Genomic DNA, 22,483 nt, shown 5'->3' with positions numbered 1-22,483 from the left:
TCTATAAAATCAGGAAATTATGTGTAGAAAGAGAATGCGGAAATGTTATTTTTACCCCTTCACATAACAAGAACCATGAATCACCCAGTGAAATCAATAACCATCGGGTTTAAAACAAACAAAAGGAATTGCTTCTCCACAGAACACACAGTCAACCTGTGGAACTCCTTGCCAGTAGCTGTTTTGAAGTCCAAAGCTGAAACTGGGTTCAAAAAAGAATTAGATCAATTCATGGAGAGTAGTTCCATTGATGGCTATTAGCCAAGATGGTCTGGGATGCAACCTCCCTCCTGCTCTGCTCAGGGTGTTCCTAAACTTCTGACTACCTGATGCTGAGACTGGATAATGGGATGGATCACTTGATAATTACCCCGTTCTCTTCATTCCCTTTGAAGCAAATGTCATTGGCCACTGTCTGAAGACAGGATACTGGTCTGAGCCAGTATGGCCATCCTTATGTAGGGAACTGACTAGAAAGCCAGAAATTGGATCTCTGATCAAAAACTAGGTAGGTGACAATAATACAAAAAATAGAGTTCACTGAATCCCTCACTCCAGTACTTACAGAATACCAGAAGAACTTCAGCTGCAACTTAGCAATCAGAATTCAGTAGTCTAGTCTAGATGCCTCAGAAGACGTTGTTTCTTACTGTGTTAGATAGGGGTTCCCTTTCCTGTGGAGGTCAGAGCAATTTTTTCAAAGGTGGGCTAATATGGAAGAAGGGGAAGAAAAAGTGGAGGCAAGGATGGTTGTAGTTGGCCCCTTTGCCCCTTTATTATTGCTGATTCAGCATCTTTTCTGGGCTACCTTTTTGCTGCTACCCCACTGTAGCAGTGATAAAAGAGCCCTAGGGGGTTCCCTCTCAGAAGTCAGTCAGCAGGGATCAGGGCTTATTCCTGATAGCAAGAGTAGGGTCAGGGCCTCCCAAATCCCCTTCATCCTCCCCACCCTCAAGCAATTGATTCTTTTGAGGCTGAAGCTGATTTGGACTCTCACTTTTTTCACGGAGTGAGAGTTGGATAGAAGTGAGTCCTACTGTGCTTAAAAAAAGAAAGCTTTCAAATGTTTATAAGAATTTAATATTGTGCAAAGTATTGAAATAGTACCTGATATTGTCCTTCTAAACATTGTATCTGACTAAGTCAACTCGTGACAAATGGGTTCTTATTTCTTGTATTTCTTCAATTTTGAACAGGTTTTGTTAGATTTTTAGAAGGCTACTACATTGTGTTAATAACAAAAAGGAGAAAGATGGCAGATATTGGAGGGCATGCAATATACAAAATAGAAGATACAAATATGATCTACATTCCAAATGACACTGTACGAATCACTCATCCTGATGAAGCAAGGTAAATGTTGGTGGTAGACTGTGCTTTTACATAGCTTTTTTAAGTGATGAGGAAATATTGCAAACTAAGGTTCATAGACTCCTATCAGTTGCATACGCCGGAGGGGAGCAGTTTGTTAAACATTATGAGCTTGTTTCTCCAGTCCTTTATGCTAGTTTTATGCTGAAGTGACATTGGCTTAAATGGAGATAGACTGGTGTAATGAAATGGACAATCATGATGTAAGTTCAACTGAGTCTACCCAGAGGGGAAATGCAGCTGTGTCATGCTCCTTCGTAGCTTCTGCCAACACCTCTAGGTTAGTCATATATCAGAGCTACAACTAAACAAGTGTGTGTGGCCTGGATGATTGTCAGAAACCATCCACTCCACATTAGTTCATTTGGGAGCATGTCAACGCTAGTGCTGCTATATGCTGCTTAATATACTAGTTGTCTGAGTAGCATTAGGTCCCCTGTGATGTCTTGTAAACCTCATTGGAAAGGGTCACTTGCACGCCATCAAAAGGGCGGCATGGGTGGGGAGAAGATTCAGTGGCAACATGCCATCAAAACCAGCTGGAGTGTTGGTGTTTAAGCATGCAGGGCAGGTGCAGACTTGAGGCAGGGAGCATTATGCACTTATCAAGGTTCAGTGAAACTGGTTTCTCATAAACTGAGCATGTTTTCTGGTGAGTACTCCCATCCCATGATTTTTCAGGCAGGAAGGAATGTGGCCCTCTGAGATTAGTAGTCATGAATAATATGTGAATATATCCTAGCTTCATTTTTGGCAGGAGTGGGCTAACTTATTTTTTTGAGGTCCCAAACAAATAATAGAGCATTTTCAGTCTTGTATAATGTGTGTGTTAACTAAAGGTCGCGCACGTCACCATAAACTAACTGCAGGCAATAGATCAAGCTAATGGTAACCATTAAGTAAGTTTCCACATTAGAACACATTATAGTTATACAGAAGTAATACACATCAATACTGCTTGTTAGAAATTAACAGGGCACATGAATATGACATACATTATTAAACATCAACATGTTACCTAAATCATGATATAGAAGTACATAGTATTTTGTCTTATTGGAAGTTCAGTTAATTTTAACTTTTCCTACCTAGTGATATGACTGTCCTTGAGACCTAGAGAATTTTTAGGTGTATAGCAGGTTGCAACAGAAGGAATGGTTTCTTTGTTTGGGTGGCAGCACTAAATCCTGCAGTTCTTACTTCTTTATCAATTGGAGTTTCAGTTTTGCTTGGCTAAACACTGCAGTATTTGGCCCACAGTGTATATAAAGAGATGATGAAATTGCAACAGAGATGGATCCACAGTGGTCTAAAATAAAACTTTGGTGAGACACAAGTTTCAAACAATGGATAAATATAGTCTAGAATAATATCAGATTTATCCAAGCCAGATTTTCCAGTGTTCCAGCAGAATTGCAATGATTGATACAATACTGCAAAATAGAGAATTGTAGAAATAAAGACAAGGGGAACAGCTGATGACGATGAGTAGACTTTTGCATATCTTGATCAGGGTGTTCCTCAAACTGATTATTCAGTGTCTTACTTTGTGCATGTTGAAGAGAAGTTGCTGTTTTGAATAATTTTTTCCCTTTATCTGTGTTACTCTATTTAGATATCTACGAATCTTTCAAAATGTGGACCTGTCTAGCAATTTTTATTTTAGGTAAGTGTTTAACAACAGTTACTGATTATTATAATCTCAATTTTTAGCAGATATCTTAAAATCTTGGCTTTAATTTTGTTGGTAGCTTAGCACAGTTTTGTGTAGTTGGATTTCAAGTTTTACCTGGAAGTGTCTTGTAATCGATAATGTTAAAGGCCATTAACTGAATTTTTTGTAGTACAACTCTTTAAAACTCTTCATTGTTCGATTGTTTAAATGCACAAATGATTTTTCTTTTCAAATTTAGTTTTGTTTTATGGTGACAACCTTAAAGACCAAAGTGTTCTCTCTAGCCACAGAAAAGGAACAATATGGTCTGCAAAAGCTTTCCACACTGACATACCAATATCCCACAACTCTTCCGTGACTTTGTTTGCATCCAATACAGACTGATAAGCAGACTTTTCCCTTCCCCTTATAAGGTAAAAATATGGCAATAAATGAAGAGCCAAGGATTTTCATGCTTTCCAGACAGAGGGCAGAGTTCTTTTCGTCTCACCATTATCTTCACAAGAATCAGATGAGAGGCGAGACTCCTATTCAATTTTTACTTTTCCTAGTATTTTTCGTTCTCAATTTCATTTTTCAGAAATAAAGCTTTATTTCAGTTCAGGAGCAAAGAAAAGAGAGGTACCATGTGGACTCTTCAGGCCTTGTGTCTGGTTCCTATTTGATCATTCCATATACCCCTTTGTTTGACCCACATGTAATGCTACTTCATTTTGCTGTGTCTAGTCCTAGCTGCTCCTAGATATGAGAGAAATTCTGGAGTAGCAGAAAAGCAGGGAAGAGATAATGGTACAGTCAGGCAGCTGTTTGAGGATTAGAGAATTGTGTTGCAGAAAACAAAGCAAAGAGGGTGCATGTGTGTGGCAAGATCCCTGGAGTACAACCTGTAACTGTGGGACTGCTGTGCCCCCTTAATTCTCCAGCCTGGATTGTCTCTCTCAGTGCTTTGTCAGTGACAAGCAACAAACCCTTCCAGGTGCTGTTATCACTCAGCCACCAGCATGCAGAGTCACACCCAACTAAGTTGCATGAATAGTCTCATGAACTATACCCAGGGAAACACCAGCAGATCTCCCAAGCCCCAGCTTGGCACCCCATAAGTATACTGTCTTGCACTGCTTAAGACCTTCTCTTGAACAGTGCAAACTTATTAATTAGTTCACCACCTCATCAAAGGAAAGTGGACATGCACCAGTCTTTGTAACCTGAGCAGATTCCCCAAGCGTTTCAGACAAACTCACTGGTTAAGATAAAACATTAAGTTTATTGACTACAGAAAGATAGTTTTTAAGTGATTATACGTGGTAAGAATAAAAGGTCAAAGATAGTTACCAAAGAAAATAAAAAGTAAACACGCAGTCTAAATCGTAAATCTTATTAGAGTAAGCAGTATTTGGATCAAGCTTTTTTTCTCACCCACCTGGATGCTGCAGATAGCCCGTGTATCAAGGACTGTAACCTTTCTCCTCAGTTCAAGTCTGTCTTCCGAGCATTCTTGTTGCCTTCAGCATAGGTGGGGGAGGAGAAAGGGAAAAGCATGATACCACTGTCCCTTATTTTATACCCTCATAATCCAATACAGACTTTATACTCTTTATAATCCAAAACAAAGTGCTGATGGTTCAGAGCAGTGGTTCTCAACCCGTGGGCCACTTGCGTCCCAATCACCACACAGCTGCAGCCCACATGACATCCTCAGGGCCATATAGGTAGTATATATATTGTGTGGATGCGACCCACATAACACATAGAGAGCTGCAGATGCGGCCCACAATGTAAATAGGTTGAGAACAACTGGTTCAGAATCACAGCGATGTTAGTTTTCTGCATGTACTGGTAAACTTTGTTGAGAATCTTGACCAGAACTACTCAGTCATTAGAAAGCTAGCTGCTGTAAGGGAAAAAAAATGGTATAAATTCAGTTCCAACAGACAAGGATCCGAAGGCAAAGTGGAAGAACACTCTGGGCAGAACTTGTAGAAGAATATCACTAACAGTCATACACAAAATTGCCTCTAAAAAAAGCCAAAAAGGGAGGTTTGCAGCTCTAAGCGCTATCAGGCTGTGCTTTTTGGTGAGGCCAGAACTGGTTAGCAACACCAACCTCTTCAAATCAGTATGCCAAAGACTAAAATAAAAGTGTATGTTTTAATTCATTCTTTAGTTGTAATTAATTAATAACTAAAACTCACTGGAAAACCTCGGATCCTAAAACCTCCAGTGTCACCTAAAACGGGTAGCTTAGGTTTCTGTTTCAGTCCCACTGGTTGTATTTCTGCTTTAGAAGTATTTGCAACTTGGTTTGAAGTCCCTCTCAGAAAGGGAAATCTAGTGGCTTAAAAAATTATTTTGTTCTCCTTAAAATATGACTATAATTAAATATGGAACGCTATCGCTTTAAGCATGGGATATGGGTCCTGTGACTTTTTACCATGGTGGGACTGAAAACTTTTTGCTAATTTCTCATCAATCACCATCCTGGATGTGGTTAGTAGAACTTATTTCCTACATTTGCCTTTGAAGTGTTAGCTTTGTTTTATGTTTAGGAACATAGGAATTGCCATACCTAATTGGAGCAGTAGTCCATCTAATTCAGTCTTATGTTTCCAGCAGTGGTCAGTACCAGATGACTCAGAGGAAGCTGAATGAAACCCTGTGAAAGAAAATCATAAATAAATAAATAAATAAATAAAAAGCCTGTTCAAGAACAGGCAATGGTCAAACAAGCACCAGAAGAAACTTTCTCTATGTGCAGGTTATTTAAAGTAACTTAGGAGACATACTTCCTGCTGCTGTTTTGGGTTCCCTCCTGACTTAGCAGTGAGGACCATTATCTCCAAGAGGTTTGGCTTTAGGAAATCTTCTTAGTGAATACAATTATAGCAGAAAATTTAGAAAGGTACATTTTGGAAAATGTACCTATGAAAAACCATGAAATCTAAAGAATCAGTACATTTTAATTTATCTTTCTATATTTTAGAAAGAAAAATAACTCCAAGAGGTGCTACTTGTTTACAATCAGTGTGTTCAGAACTAACTTTTATAGGCAACATGCTACTTAAAATAAATGGTCAAGACCACCGTGACCCTCTGGGGCTAAGGTTGGTTACTAACCGAAGTTCGGTTGGGTCCACAACATCCACACTGCTATTTTTAGTGCACTAGCTTGAACCAAGCTAGCACAAATCTATCTACGCAGGCTGGGAAGCTCACTCCCAGGTGCAGTAAGGCATAACCTAATAGGTCTGTGCAATGTAAGAAGAAATATTAGGCAAGGTGGAGAGAGGTCATGTTTAAAGGGTATTTCTCTCATAAGGAAGAGAGATTTCTGTTTATTGGATGGACAGCTGAATGGGTGGTGCAGTAAGGGTGAATGTGGGGAAGTGCTTCATCCACACTCTGAAATATGCTGTAACATGATAGCAATAGGATGCGGTTTGAGCAATTAACCTCTTGAATTCTGGGTGGTGACATTCTGAGTCTCTAAGAGGGTCAGGAGCCTAAGTGATAGAAAGCGTATAGTTTAGCCTTGAGATCTGAATTCTCATTCAGATTCTCTAAATTTGGGTTTTCTGAAAGATTTTTGTGAGCTTCAGAACTGAAATTGAAGCTGATACTTATCTGGATTTGTCTTCTCGTGATTTAGCTGTGTAGGGCTGCCAGCATCTGCCATTGACTCTACATAGTATCAGTGTGTTTTACAGAAGCTTTATGGGTTCATTTGAGAAGTTTGCCAGTGACGAACAACATTGTGCCAACAATGAAAAAGTGTGAGAATATGGAGGTGGGGGGAAGAGGGGGAAGTGGCCTGCTTAGAGTGTGATGTGACAGAATTAGACGATTGACAGCCAGCTCCTGAAAAAATATAGGGTGGCAAAATTAGATGGTTTTCAACAGTAACAAACAATTGAAAATAGTGATGCAAAATGTACTTATCCTTAACAATCACTAGTGTGAAGGCATTAACCAGGAAGTTCAATACAAATTACAAAGTGATATGATCATTGACAAAAAACTTGCATATGTCTTCTTTTCCCTTCTCCTTTTACACTGGCTTCTTTTAATGATAAATATGTGCTACCAAGACAACCCAGGCAAAAATTATCTTTCCAAACTAGGCTGAATTACTGTGCGCTTGAGCTATTGCTCAATTCACACAGAGGGTCAGCTGGTCTGGACTTAAATATGGGCTCTTCCCCGCTCCCCTTGTAGTCTCCCCCCTTCCTTGGATATTCCTTAGTAGCTGTTGATGTTCTCCCAGCACCACTGGAGGCCATTATTCTCAGCAGTCCTCACTCCCTTTATTTTTAGGGTCCACTCTGTTAGATATCAGGCCTTGGTTACCTTCTGCTGGTTTTAGTGCTGCAAACTGAAAATTGTCTTACATTGGGACTGTGTGTGTGAGTGCACCTGGTGTCCCACTGAAGAGTGCTACTGGTATTTTAAAGTTGCAGTGTGAAGACCAGCAGAAAGGCAGAAGGTTCCGAAGGTTCCATGCTAGGTTCCTAAGAGGTAGAAGGGAAAAGAAAGCAGATCTCCAGGTGCAAGAGTAACTAAAGGAGGAACAAGGAGTGTTGTCCATTTAAAATGGATATTAGTTAAATAGATCAGTCAGGATAATTTATTCATTCTCTCCCCTATATTTCCTTTTTCTGTTTATATTTATTTTTTCCTCTCTGCTGTCACCCATAGAGGGAGTAGGGGGAGAAGCAAAGGACCATTCATACACTCCTGCTTCTGTGGCACAACTTTCCCTTCCACCCGTCCATGTGCTGTGTGCAAGGACTTGGGGCAAGTGGTTGATCCAGAGACTGTATTGGCTTTTAATTGCTGAAAGTATATTATGATGACTGTTCACTGTATTTTCTGTTCAGACCAAACTATAATCATGTTCATGTTATTTCACATTTGCGGTTGGTGTTTGCGGGATTAATAATCATTTATTTTGTTTGTTTGATTGTTTGGGATGGTAGGTCAGGAGGGGTATATGTCTCTCATAATAGTGGGACTTGTGTAGCTGGAACCAAGAGACTCTGGCAAACTGCCTGGAGTCTGTCTCAGTTGTGGCTTTAGCTTTCTTGGTAATGTGGACATGTGTTGTGGGCCAGACAGCATCTCTGGCTTGGTAGCCATTCTGACCTTGGACTCGTCTATTCAGGATAAAGAGTGGCTCATGTCCAGGCTGAGTGGCTGTAGTCACTCTTTGCTGCAGAGAAATGTTCAATCTCTTTTTTTTGTTTACTTTGTTTTTTGTTTATTAAAGTTTCAGCCATTGTGCTATAAACTATTCATTAGCTTGTAATGTGGTGTTTGCAGGATCCCCTGTGCAAGCTACCATTCTGTAATTACAGTATGTTCGTCTATTTTCATTGTCATTTGCTGTTTTATGCAAAATAGTCTACACTCCATTAAATAACAATACATGCAGAAAGGAAGGGTTTTCAGAAGTATTCCATGCTCCCATAATTTTTACTGAATTTTAATCTTGGTTTCAGCTACAGCTATGATCTGTCACACTCTCTTCAATATAATCTTACCATCCTGAGAATGCCACTTGAGATATTAAAAACTGAAACAATTCAGACTCGACAAGAGAGCTTTGATATCTTTGAAGATGAGGGACTTACAGCACAAGGTGGAAGTGGTAAGTGTATTTTAGACCTACTGAATTAATACTAATCTAGTTAATGACAAATGCAGTTAGAACTATTTTTCACTTCAGCCTACCTTGCAGAAACATCCAGCTTTTTTAATTGATAAGTGCAGTCTCATAACAGTCCTCACTTAATAAAAGATTACATAAAGTGCCAATTACAGATATTTGAATATGAGCAATGTAATTTCTAGAGATGATTAATCATTTATTTTGGTAATTTACATTGTAGCTAAGGGAGATAATTGAGCATGCTGACATTTTTCAGCAATTGATTATTTAGCTCACCCAATAGGTATGAATTTACAAATGAAGCAGTAATAAATTTTCAGTGAAGTATAAATAGTGCTAATAGATTTTGTCTTGTTTAATGTTGGTAAATATTGATGACAAAGAAATTGTATATTACCACCAACTTAAAGCATTAGGCTCTACAAGGGACTCCGAACAAAACACACATTAATTTAAACTGCAACCAAAGGCTTCCATTTTGGATCTGACAAACACAGCAGATTTAAAGGGATATTAATCAAAATTTTTTATAGTTAAAATGTGTGTTCATGTCTGATTTCTCCTATTTTTCCCCCCCCTCTTCCACTCCCTCCCCCACAGAAACACTTGAAAGTTTTATTTTAGGTGGATTACTTGGTTTCTTTCTTTCTCTAATACTTCATGTTAATCATTTTTAGCAGAGCATCATCAACAAAGTTGGATTGTAATTTTTTTTTTTGCTGTATCTGTTTAGTATTGTAGAAATATGCGAAACCACATCAATGAACATACAGTTTATAACTTTGGTCCTTTCCCATTTTTCTGAAAAAAGTATAATGTTTTCAAAGTGAAAGAGATGATAGCGGTTCCCATGAAGTCCATTAGGGACTTTCGGTTGCTATTGATTTTACATGGAAAGCATTCATATACTACAATGATGGGTGGCAGTATAAAAATCTTAAATGCTTAACTTTAAACATGTGCTTAAATCCATCCCTGTTCAGCAAGTCCTGCAGCACATAATTAAGTGGTTTCCTGAATTGGGGCCAAGCACAATCAAATTAAAAGCCTCAGTTACAGTGTGTTTAAAAATGAAATTATCAAACATGGTTGAGCTCTTTTTTTATTATTGTTGATGCATTTTCATTTGAACTTTTTAGGTGTATTTGGGATTTGCAGTGAACCATATAAAAAGTACGTGTGGAATGGTCAACTGCTGGACGTAGTAAAAAATACTGTTCATCATGACTGGCTGTTATATGTTATTCATGGATTTTGTGGGCAGTCCAGTATCCTTTTTACTATAAGATTACAAATATTGGTTTATTGCATTTAAAAGTTTGTGTATGGACAGAAATTCATAGGACAAAAGATTAATTACTGCATCAGTTGTTACTAAACTATTTAAAAGGATTTTCACATGTATTATGATAGTCATTTAATTAGTTTTGCATTATTTTGCCAGATTTTAAAAACGTAGGATCTAAAAAAAGATATAGAATTGGAAAGATAATGTCCTTACTGTGTCTATAAAAGATGAAGGAAAATTCTTAACCCAAGCACACATTTTACAGTAAATCACTGTGTGTGTGATACTATGGAAAAATAAGGTTCCAATCTTGCAATCACTTCCATGCAGGCAGAGTGCTGTGCCAGTGTGGAGCTAATTGCAAATTTGAGTCCTAGTAGAGCAACTTGACAAACTCCTTTGGGACCAGATGATATTTATCAGGGAGTTCTGAAGGGGGAAAGAAAAACTGTGGTAGAGCTTAATTATTCACATAGAGATGTGCTGATATTATTGCTAAAACAGAGGGATTATTTTTTATTACTTTAGGATTGGATTTTCAAATCACTGAGACCTCACACTGCTTCAGTTGAAGTCAGTGATAAAATTTACTGACTGCAATGGGACCAGAGTTAAATCGACATTGAGTGCTTTTAAAAATTCCATTCTAAGGCTTTTTTTTTTTTTAAATATAGATAGATATATCTACTGCAACACTAGTGGAAAATATATCCAAATCTTAACTTTATACATAAATGATTAATATAAACCTATGCATACATCATTTAAATGAACTGTCCTCTCATCTTAATAGTTAATAAGAATCTAGCATACTTTAAATGGCTTATTTTAATCTATCATCTTTACCATACACCATTAATATATACAAGCCTATTCATGGGAAAAAAATGAAAGACAAAGGGGAATATGACTATGGATTCAGAATTTAGGTATAACCTTTTGCAAAAGATCTTCTGAATTCATTGTATTTTCTTCCATCTCTCCATTCCCAGACTCTTGTTTTGCAAAAGCGTCTGTATATGAGTAATTCTGCATGTGAGTTATCCCATTCTTTGTGCATAAATATTTGTAGCTTTGGGGCCTTAGTATTTAGTATGTAATTTTACACAGGTAAAGTTATGCATCATCAAACTCAAATAACACTTTAAAAAAAAAAAAAAGTGTGTTTGTGTGTGGGAGAGAGGGAATACAGTGATACTTATCCTTAAAGTAGAATAACTAGATTTTAAAATAAATTGCCTTGAGCCTCAGTTCTTTCAGACAAGTCAAGAAAGAACAATACATCACTTCATGATTATTTTTTTTCGAACTACCCTTTAATGCAGGCGTTCAGATAAATGGCTATTGTTGAAGAGCACACAGCTCAAGGTGGGTGAGGTTGCAAAGGTGGTCTGAAGCTCCCCTGTGCAGTCCTGTGATTCTGGGGCTGCTGGGTGCAGGGCTGCTTCCCAGGCATAAATTAGAACAGTTTCCAGGCTACTCTAGCTTATAGGAGCAGTTACTGGCCTCAGCTGGCCAAAATGGTAATCACAAATCAGTGCTTTTACAGGGGCATCTTGGCTGGTCCCATTGTGCTGCCAGCAGCAGAGATCTGAGTGATATCTTCTTAGCATATGCACAGTGTGCCTCAGGTGGCATGTGGCCAGGATTGATTACTCAACTTGGTGCACTGGTTGGATCATTAGCTTCCCTGGCCTGGGCCAGGTACTGATGGGGTGTGTGATGTGAAAGCTGAACATAGCCTCTTTGTTGGCTCGATGTCATAGAATTGATTCTCCCTCCCCACCCTCACTTCAGTGCCTTGTTATGCCTGCCTTATGGCCAGAATATGCTAAAATTGCAGCACAAAGTGGCCTCTAGAGGATCTGGCCCTCTGTTTTAATTGCATTAACATTGAAACATTAAAAAGCTCAAGATTTCCCCTACATACATGCTTTTAACACCTACTTGCAACAGATGTTCTTGATGACTAAAATGTTACCAAATGTAGTTCCAGTCTTCAAGGAAAGGTGAATGAAGGACAAATCTGACAAATAGAGGTGCGTGTCTCACCTCAGTATGTAAGCAATCAAAGATAATTAAGGGTAGATTAATTCAATACCTGGCAAAGTATAAACTGAAGTCAAATCACTGCTTCTGTAGTATGTTTCAGTGGCTTTTACCTAGTCTGATTATTGAAGCTGTTGCAAGTGAACTGCCTTTCCAGAAAAATCATTGGAGGATAACCTATATATCTGATTTGGAAATAAAACTCACGAGTTCCTAATCCCAGAGTTGACATGGACTCCTCCGGGGGCCTTAGATAAATCTTGTAACAGCTCTGCTTACATTGTTCCTTCTGTAAAATGGAAGTAATATTTATCTTCTTCCATAAGGTGGTTGTGCGGATTAGTTGATTTATTGTAAAGAGCTTTGAAAATGGAAAGCACTATACAAATGATTATGGTTGAAAAGGGAATTAATGTCTCTCCCACTCGTTAAAGAAATCTGAAAAAGTAAAAAGGAATGATGTTCACCTGTGTTGTTAGAGGTCTTATGAAATAATATTAAAATAGGGTTTTCATTCAGAAAAAAGCACAATAAAATACATTTTCTTTGGAGTACATTTTTTTTTAACATTGGCCAGGACTAAAGTAAATGAAAGGAAAATAGCTTTGGGAATCATAAAATGTGTAAATCTTAACCTTACTCCCAAGAACTGTTAATATATGGTCGTCCAGTGCATGTCACTCTGATAGCCAGAAGATCAAGCAAATTTGCTGGAACACGTTTTCTAAAGAGAGGAGCAAACTCTGAGGTAAACTAAATCTCTCTCAACTTTCATTTTGTACTGCACTACATGAAGGTCTTATCCTACTTCCTTAGTAGAGAGCAGGATGGTGTCCTTAAGATTTGGTAGCTTATTCTTCATTTTATAGTTATCACATCCATAGTCAAAATGTCAATGGGAAAAATGTAAATTTTACTATTTTATGATAATTAAATTAAATATAAGAAATGAAAGCCAGGATAAGAAAAGTTTCTGTTGTAATACTTTAATGAATATAGTGAGGTATTTACCTGTAAGGTAGAAAAGAAAATTCTGATGAGTTGAAAGATATAACAGCAGCAAATGGGATTTAATTTGCTGTAGAGAATTCATGCTGTAGTTACTCATAATTTATTACAGCAAATATGTTGAAATTTTATATAGTTACTCATAGTTCTTTCATGTGTATGCTGGTGCACATTTTCTTTGCACTGTATGTAATAGCTGTTGAAATCCAGTCTGTAGAGAAATAACCCGATATACAGACCTATATTTAGGGCCCAACACTGCAGTGAGATGATGTAGATCTTTATGCTCCCTTGTGGTACCACTTGTATCCTCTAGGCTCTGCACAGACATTTGGGTCTATGCTAGTACATCATATTGTAGGATTGGGGCCAGAGGCAGGGAGGCAACCAACTTTTTTCATGAATCTGATGATCAGTTATCCAAAGCCTGCCTGACCTCAATCCTAATTATTTATCACCTTGCATCACTACCTAACAATATTTGTTTTGCTTGCATCAAACCAAGGGTACATCTACACTACAGCGGGGAGTCGATTTAAGATACGCAAATTCAGCTACGTGAATAGCGTAGCTGAATTCGACGTATTGCAGCCGACTTACCCCGTTGTGAGGACGGCGGCAAAATCGACTTCTGCCGCTTTTTGTCGGCGGCGCTTACTACCACCTCCGCTGGTGGAGTTAGAGCGCCGATTTGGGGATCGATTGTCGCGTCCCAACGGGACGCGATAAATCGATCCCTGAGAGGTCGATTTCTACCCGCCGATTCAGGCGGGTAGTATAGACCAGACCCAAGTTACAATCAGTCAGACCTCTTCAGGACTAATGCCTCTTCAGCTCCATAATCAGGCAGCAAGCAGATCAACATTTTGGCCATGTGTGATTCTTGGACACATTTAGAACAACTTTTTGCACTAACCCTGTCTCTGTTTTAAGTTAAATATTTTATAGCGGGATTTAAAAAGGGCTGGACAATTTTGTGACCAATAGTAACGTGTATCTTTGCATGCTGATACAAAAGTAATCAAAAGATGGGAGTTATATCAGACATGCCAAACCCATGAAAAAAAACACACAGAAATTGGCTTGGTTTTGGCTTAATTGGCTTGTAAAGTTGCTTGTTGGCTAGTTTTTGGCTTGTAGCTTGTTGCTTCTTTTTTATTGATCGGCTCCCTGCAAGCAGGGGCAAGTGTGGGAGAGAGTCAGGGGTGCACAGCAGGCCCACCACAGTCCCAGACTGCATGCCGGGGGATCTGGTCACATAGAGTGTTGGGGTTCTTAGGGAATGACTTCTTTTGGCCTTGTTTTGAAATGGGATTAGCTTGTTTTTTGGCATATTGTGAAAATTGGGGTACTTATTTACCATGTGAAAGTTGGCAACTGTGACCAATTCAGTTCCCTGCTTTGGAATTCTTGTGCTATGATTTGACATCCCTTATTTTTAGTTTTAATTAGACCTGTCATTCACAGTGTTGTTTCAGTATCTATGTATGCAGCTCTGAAATTTAATGTCTACAGTATTTGCATTTTTTTTGTTTGTTTCAGGGGGATGTTGCTAATGAAGTAGAAACTGAACAAATACTTTGTGATGCTTCAGTGATGTCATTTTCTGCAGGGAGCTATTCTTCTTACGTTCAAGTTCGAGGCTCAGTCCCACTATACTGGTCTCAAGATATTTCGACTATGATGCCTAAGCCACCAATTACATGTATGTTCAATATATTCTTTATGGTAGCCTATGGTAAGCAATGTGTTTTCCTAAAAGAACATGCCAGAGAGAGAATAGGTGAAGGTTAATCTTGTAAAAACTAAAAAAAATTGTATCTTTGTTTCTTCACTGTGAAGCTACAATTAAAGATTGACCAGCAATTTTATAAAATCCTGGTTTATGAAAGTGTTCATTAGTTAGCCACAAAAATTAGTTCCAGATTGAAATTAGACTTGAGGAATTTGGTGACTTCTTAATATTAGATGTTGTGCCTAATGTGGCAAAGCTTTTGATACGGTCTCTCACAGTATTCTTGCCACCAAGTTAAAGAAGTATGGGCTGAATGAATGGACTGTAAGGTGCATAGAAAGCTGGCTAGATCGTCGGGCTCAACGGGTAGTGATCAATGGCTCCATGTCTAGTTGGCAGCCGGTTTCAAGCGGAGTGCCCCAAGGGTCGGTCCTGGGGCTGGTTTTGTTTAATATCTTTATTAATGATCTGGAGGATGGTGTGGACTGCACTCTCAGCAAGTTTGCAGATGACACTAAACTAGGAGGCGTGGTAGATACACTAGAGGGTAGGGATCGGATACAGAGGGACCTAGACAAATTAGAGGATTGGGCCAAAAAAAACCTGATGAGGTTCAACAAGGACAAGTGCAGAGTCCTGCACTTAGGACGGAAGAATCCCATGCACTGCTACAGACTAGGGACCGAATGGCTAGGTAGCAGTTCTGCAGAAAAGGACCTAGGGGTCACAGTGGACGAGAAGCTGGATATGAGTCAACAGTGTGCTCTTGTTGCCAAGAAGGCTAACGGTATTTTGGGCTGTATAAGTAGGGGCATTGCCAGCAGATCGAGGAACGTGATCGTTCCCCTTTATTCGACATTGGTGAGGCCTCATCTGGAATACTGTGTCCAGTTTTGGGCCCCACACTACAAGAAGGATGTGGACAAATTGGAAAGAGTCCAACGGAGGGCAGCAAAACTGATTAGGGGTCTGGAGCACATGACTTATGAGGAGAGGCTGAGGGAACTGGGATTGTTTAGTCTCCAGAAGAGAAGAATGAGGGGGGATTTGATAGCAGCCTTCAACTACCTGAAGCGGGGTTCCAAAGAGGATGGAGCTCGGCTGTTCTCAGTGGTGGCAGATGACAGAACAAAGAGCAATGGTCTCAAGTTGCAGTGGGGGAGGTCCAGGTTGGATATTAGGAAAAACTATTTCACTAGGAGGGTGGTGAAACACTGGAATGCGTTACCTAGGGAGGTGGTGGAGTCTCCTTCCTTGGAGGTTTTTAAGGCCTGGCTTGACAAAACCCTGGCTGGGATGATTTAGTTGGGAATTGGTCCTGCTTTGAGCAGGGGGTTGGACTAGATGACCTCTTGAGGTCCCTTCCAACCCTGATATTCTATGATTCTATGAAGACTGCAGCCTTCTTTGTGCTCATGATTCTGTACCCAAATAGTCATTTATCTGTTTGTCTCCCATGGAAGAACATTTTGGATGACATCCTGGCGCTGTTAACCAATTGAAAAATTCCCCTTAACTTTCATGGGGCCAGGATATATTTGCCCTTTGACTTCAGTGGGACTACTCACATGCTCAGAGTTTAGCACATTCATATATTCTTTACTGGACTGGGCTTGAGTTTGTTAGTCAGTAACTGTCCCCGCCCTTTATATCACTGGCTAGCTTGCACAAGTGCTGCCCCAGTGGGTATCTAAGTGAAAAACATCTCTGGGTCCAGTGCACTGGTTGTGTGTAGAACAGAAATGGAATGGATGTAAAAGTGAAAGAGGTTACAGAACAGGTAAGTAACAGTTTCTTTCTAGTTATCTAATTTTTGACAAACTTAAAAAAAAAAAAAATTAAAGGGAAAACCTTTGCTTTTACCCTGTTTCTTTAATGATAGAGAGGTGTGAATTGTATTATTATTAAAAAATTAGTAAATCTTTTATAAAAAATGCATTCATAGGAAAGTAACCTTTCAGAATCTGATTTTTTTTTTCCCCTGAATATATTTATTTACTTTGTTCCAGTGGACCAAGCAGATCCATTTGCGCACATAGCTGCACTTCACTTTGATCAAATGCTTCAGAGGTTTGGCTCTCCCATTATCATTTTGAATCTTGTGAAGGTACAGTATTGTTTAGTCATAACTTGGTGTGGTATAAATAAATCAATAAACTTAAAATAAAAATAATTTTAATTATACTAAGTTTTTGCATTTAAAGCCAGATTATAGACTCATTAAAGCCAATGAGAGTTTTGCTGCTTAAATTTGGTTCTGAAAACTGGCCTTGCACTAAATATAAATTTAATATTAGTTTCTAATAGAAAATGCATATTTTCAGATTAATAAATAACAAGATTACTTGTAGGAAAGCTTGAATGAACAAACAGATGAAATTCCTCCCTTGCTGTTTTCACTCCTATCCATCGTTAAGCCGGTTTCAATGTATCAGTTGTCCTTCTAACACAGAAGAGTTGGATATGGCTCCCAGTGGAGCTTTTCTATGCAATTTTGAAACAGCCAGAAGGATTACATTTTATAGTGAAACATGAGGATCCATTTTGATTGGGTCTGAATGCGCTAATTCCATCTCACAATGAGCTAATACCAGCCCACAAATGGAGGACCTTTTTCTCAAACCTGTTCCCCTACCCTGGTGTACCTTGCATTATAACTAGACTGCCAGTATAGTTCTCCAGAAATAAAATATCCTTAATGATTGTACACTTCTTGCAATACATACTTAATGTTTCCTTTCAGGCTATTGGAATCACCCCACCTTGAGCAGCAATATTTGAACCATGGGTTTAAAATATGTCCAGACAGTAATATAGGTATGGAAATCTGTGGCAGAGCCAGGAACTGAATCTAGATATTCTGATTCCAGTCCCCAGTGCTTTAACCAAAAGGCCATCTTTCTTGTTTCTGCTTCACTCTATTTATCACCAAAGTATGCCGCAGTACCATCATATGACTGCAAGAAGTCTTGGTGATAAATTTCCAAACTAAAACTACTGTACCCCAAGCAAAACATCTTGAAAAACAGTAAATTCTCCTTTTGTCTGTCAGTGTCTAATGCATATCTTAAGCATTTGACAGGCAGTCTGGATGATGATGGAATATTAAATATAAATATTACTTTTAGCCTTCTCATCAGAGAGTAATTTAGATATGTATTAAGTGTTGAATATTTTCAGATGCTAACGATAAATAAGTCTTGAAAATATAAGGATCTGTTTGACAGTGAGAGAGTGCGTGACAGACAATATCTGTTGAACAGTATTTGAATCCAATACCTTCATAAGCCAGACACTTTATTGAAAAGACCAAACAGTCCTTGATTAGCATCCAGGGGGCCCAACTTATTCTGAGAATGAAAACCACTGTAAATACATATATCCCACACAGGGACCAATTTGTCCTCTCCTATTTTTGGAGGAAGAAGATAGGTGATGGCAATAAGGGTCCAATCATACTAAGAAGTTGCATGCAAAGAACATTACTCACATTGATAGATTACTGGATTGTGTCTTTAAACAAATGAGCTGAACAAAATTAGGTACAGTTATATGTATAATCTTGGATTTAACTGTATAATTCATGTTTGAATTTATAAAAGGGCATTAATACTTTGAACATAAATTAAAAAGAACACTTGGAAGAAAATAAATTTTGAACTTTTGAATAATTCAATCCAAAAACTGCAGTATATCTATTCAAAATATAATGAAAAAGTGAATGTTTAATGTATGTTTTGCCTCTTAACAAAAAAGTTCAGAGCAGAAAAGGAGGAATTTCATCTTAATGTTTCTATTACTAACTGCTTCATAACTTTTGTGACCATATGGGTAAAATATGTACGTTTTAAAGAAAATAAATACAATTGTAATAACAATAAAATGATTTAATAGACCTAATTAATTATACAATGCCTATGGAGAAAGGAAATGTAGAAAAGAAATAGTTGCAGAAGAGGTATATGGTGTGACAAAGTTCCTCCTCTATCTTGGTGGGTCCTGCGCTTATTGGTGGATTTTTCTTGCTTCAGAGATTCACCATGTGGGTTGGGGAACAGCCCAGAGACCTTCCCCTCTAGAAGAACCCACAGTCCAGGTCAATTGGGAGGTTTGGGGGGAACCCGGGCCCGCCCCCTACTCCGGGTTCCAGCCTAGGGCCCTGTGGACTGCAGCTGTCTGTAGTGCCTCCTGTAACAGCTGCATGACAGCTACAACTCCCTGGGCTACTTCCCCATGGCCTCCTCCAAACACCTTCCTTATTCTCGCCACAGGACCTTCCTCCTGGTGTCTGATAACGCTTGTGCTCCTCAGTCCTCCAGCAGCACACCCTCTCACTCTCAACTCCTTGCGCCTCTTGCTCCTAGCTCCTCACACTCTCCCCCACAAACTGAAGTGAGCTCCTTTTTAAAACCCAGGTGCCCTGATTAGCCAGCCTTAATTGATTCTAGAAGCTGCTTCTTAATTGGTTCCAGGTGTCCTAATTAGCCTGCCTGCCTTAACTGGTTCTAGCAGGTTCCTGATTACTCTAGTGCAGCCCCTGCTCTGGTCATTCAGGGAACAGAAAACTACTCATCCAGTGACCAGTATATTTGCCCTCTACCAGACTCCTGTACCCCACTGGTCTGGGTCTGTCACAATGGCTATCGCTGATATACACCTCTACCTGGATATAACGCTGTCCTTGGGAGCCAAAAAAACGTACCGTGTTATAGGTGAAACTGCGTTATATCAAACTTGCTTTGATCCACTGGAGTGTGCAGCCCTGCCCCCCTGGAGCACTGCTTTACTGCGTTATATCCGAATTTGTGTTATATCAGGTCGCGTTCTATTGGGGTAGAGGTGTATTTTAATTTATTTTTATTTGGATAATACATACTTACAGTACTTGATATAAGAACCATCATATGTCATTTCAATGTGTTCTTCATTAGATTGTAGTATACTTACTACTGTCTCATAGGAATCTTTCATTTAATTCTATCTGATTTCATATTCTCTCAATCTTCTTCATTGTTATTGTACCATTATAGTATGTTGTAGAGATATATTCAGTTTAGAAAGGATGTCTTATATGCATGCAATATAAGTCTCTAATTAAAAAAATTGAAAAAATACAAAAGGCTGATTTTGAGAATCTATAAGCTGAAGTAGTAAATAGCAAAGTCCCATTATTTTCTGTTTCTTAAAGCTCTTGTTTGAGTATGCTTTTAAGAATCAGCACATGAATCTGTGGTAAACAACTTGAGATATACTTTGTTGACAAGAAAATGATTCTCTTATTTATAGATTTAGTTTTCAAAGGCCAGCACTAAAATGTGAATCCAGATTCACATGACCCTGACATGTGAATCATTATGTGCTTTTATTCACAAGGCTTTTGTAGTGTGGCTGAAAATGTGTCTCTGTAGGTGCTCAATACTAGCATGCTAAAATTAATGCTTTTCTACTACTTATGTGCAGTGGGGAAAATTGTATTTTCCTATGCATGTGAGTGTTGATCCAACTTCAACACAACCACTGACCATTTTTACCTCAGGTACTCTTACTCTTTGGAGAATTCTTAAAGGTCAGTGAGTTTATAAATGTCTTCTGCTTTTCTGTGCAATGTGGAAAGTGGTAGTAATTAGTAACAAATTATATGTGCTCTTGCTGGGATTTGTTTATGTAAATCCCAGCAAGAGCATGTGAAAAGAACATTATTAAGCTTGCAAAGCCAAGGACTCAAAGTTAAGAGATGTCAGAATTAAGGTTGCCTGTACTTGTCCATCCTGCAATGGGCAAATTCCACTAAGATAGAAGATATCTGTTCTGTTTCAGAAAGTCTCATATCCCAAGCAGGTTCTCAGTTTGACTTTTCTTCTCTGCAAAAACCCACAATTCAAGAAATGCAATGCTGAAGATTCATCTTCTGGAGCAGTCTGAGTGGCATTGGATCCAGAAGACCCAAGCTCCAAGACCCATCTAACGGTCAAGTCTATGTCTTCCAGTGCTCCATCTAGCACACAGGCAGTTCCAATGATCTCTGCAGAGAAAATAGCACCAAAGGTGGCACACCTGGCTCCAGTGTCAACTCTGGCACCTGTGTCACCATCCCTGGTGCCAAAGTCATTGACAGCCCCAACTTTGAATTTGATGCTTCAGATGTAAAAGCAGGGTGCTGAATGGGGTCACCCCAAACACTGATGAAGGACCTCTGTCCTCCATAGAAAACAAACAAACAAAAAAGGAATGAAAGGCCAAACAACTCTTCTTACTGCCTAATGACTTCTCCTTATAGTCCCCAGACAAGGCAGTAGCCTCAGTACCTATATCAGCACTGGATGATTTCAAGACCTTTCAAGAACTCCTGGTGCTGATCAGAGATGCCCTGTACATTGTGACTTTGGTCATCTCCCAGAAGTCTCGTGAGCTGCTTATCATATTGTTGATCACTGGTCTCACCAGGATTGCCCTCAACATGAATGAAAGCCTCCTAGATCTGGCAAGAGCTTTGTGGCAAATGCCAACAACTTATAACACCATGAGTGAAACATGTAGAGAAATAATACAGGTATCCTCCCCACACCTGGGATTCAAGTACTTTTACACCCACCAGGACTCATCTAAGGACAAGGATCCTAGATGCTTAGATATTTTTGGAGCAAGTCCAACTGCCAGGCTTTATTGGCCAAATATGACTTTTTAACAATGGACAGGGTGACACCTTTCCAGGCCAGGCTGCCTCACAGAAGAGAGAGGAGCTGAAAAACACTAAAAAAGAAGGCCAACTTGTGTCCAAGATAGTCCTGCAGGCAGTGATGGATACCTGTAACACACCATCCAGGTCTATGGCTACCTGCATGTGAACATGCAGAGAGTTGTGTAGCTCCAAGCCTCATGTATCCCTCACAAGGTACAAGCCATGAATGATGGCTTGCTCATTGAGGGCTCAGAGCTGTTCATCGAACTAACTGATAGCACCCTACATTTACTGGAAGATTCCAAAGTGACCCTGTGTTTGCTGGGGATCTACACTTCCCCATCCGCAACTACACAGCCCTCAGCCATTGCACCAGCAGAGACCATGCTCCCTATCTTACCACAGACAAATGTAGTACCCTGACAGAAACATTTGAGGTAGAGGAAGGGGAGTCAACTCTCCTAGACTTCGGCCCCACATTCCAAAGTGATAGCCTGTCAGAAAATTTGATGGGAGGTCAAGATCTGCTTAGGAACCAATTCAGAGAGCACAACCTTTGGAAGCCACCTGAACCCATTCCACTGGGCGTGATCTGCTGGAGATCATAGCCTGGGGCTACCCCATCACCATCCCTCTTCAGGGATCCTGGTCATGAGAGCCTATTACAAATAGAATTGGCCTCATTCCATCACATGACATCATGTTGATACCCACGTAGTTTATCAGCAGGGTTGAAACCTTTAGATCCACTCTTAGGTCTGCCATTTTCAGTTTACAGAGTAACTGATAGCAATAGTAGGTTATTAAACTCTTTATGGACCAGCACTAGTGAAGGGTTAAAATCCATGTGCATGTTATATAACAACCTGGTATATATGGATTGTGCCAGCTCTTTTCCAGACCCGAAGTCCAGAGTTTGGTCTGGAGACCAGAGGCCTAACTAATAGTGATCAGCTAAGAGAAAGCTGGGGTAAACAAAATAACATTGCCTTTACTAAGATCTGCTTGGTCAG

The 22,483-nt window shown here is 39.3% G+C and overlaps 1 protein-coding gene across 1 annotated transcript in view; it reads left to right on the top strand.

Annotated features, from left to right (window-relative positions):
• Positions 1-22,483, top strand: part of FIG4 (FIG4 phosphoinositide 5-phosphatase) — a 164,447-nt gene that overhangs the window by 34,669 nt on the left and 107,295 nt on the right. Inside the window, exons 4-10 of the mRNA XM_034765895.1 lie at positions 1,197-1,353; positions 2,987-3,037; positions 8,542-8,690; positions 9,851-9,979; positions 12,696-12,796; positions 14,599-14,761; positions 16,801-16,898. Coding sequence (XP_034621786.1) covers positions 1,197-1,353; positions 2,987-3,037; positions 8,542-8,690; positions 9,851-9,979; positions 12,696-12,796; positions 14,599-14,761; positions 16,801-16,898 — 848 coding nt within the window. The remainder of the gene's footprint in view (positions 1-1,196; positions 1,354-2,986; positions 3,038-8,541; positions 8,691-9,850; positions 9,980-12,695; positions 12,797-14,598; positions 14,762-16,800; positions 16,899-22,483) is intronic.

Source organism: Trachemys scripta, chromosome 3, assembly GCF_013100865.1.
Source record: "Trachemys scripta elegans isolate TJP31775 chromosome 3, CAS_Tse_1.0, whole genome shotgun sequence".
NCBI lineage: Eukaryota > Metazoa > Chordata > Testudines > Emydidae > Trachemys > Trachemys scripta.
Note: the sequence above shows the minus strand (reverse complement) of the source record. Positions and strands in the feature narration are given on the sequence as shown.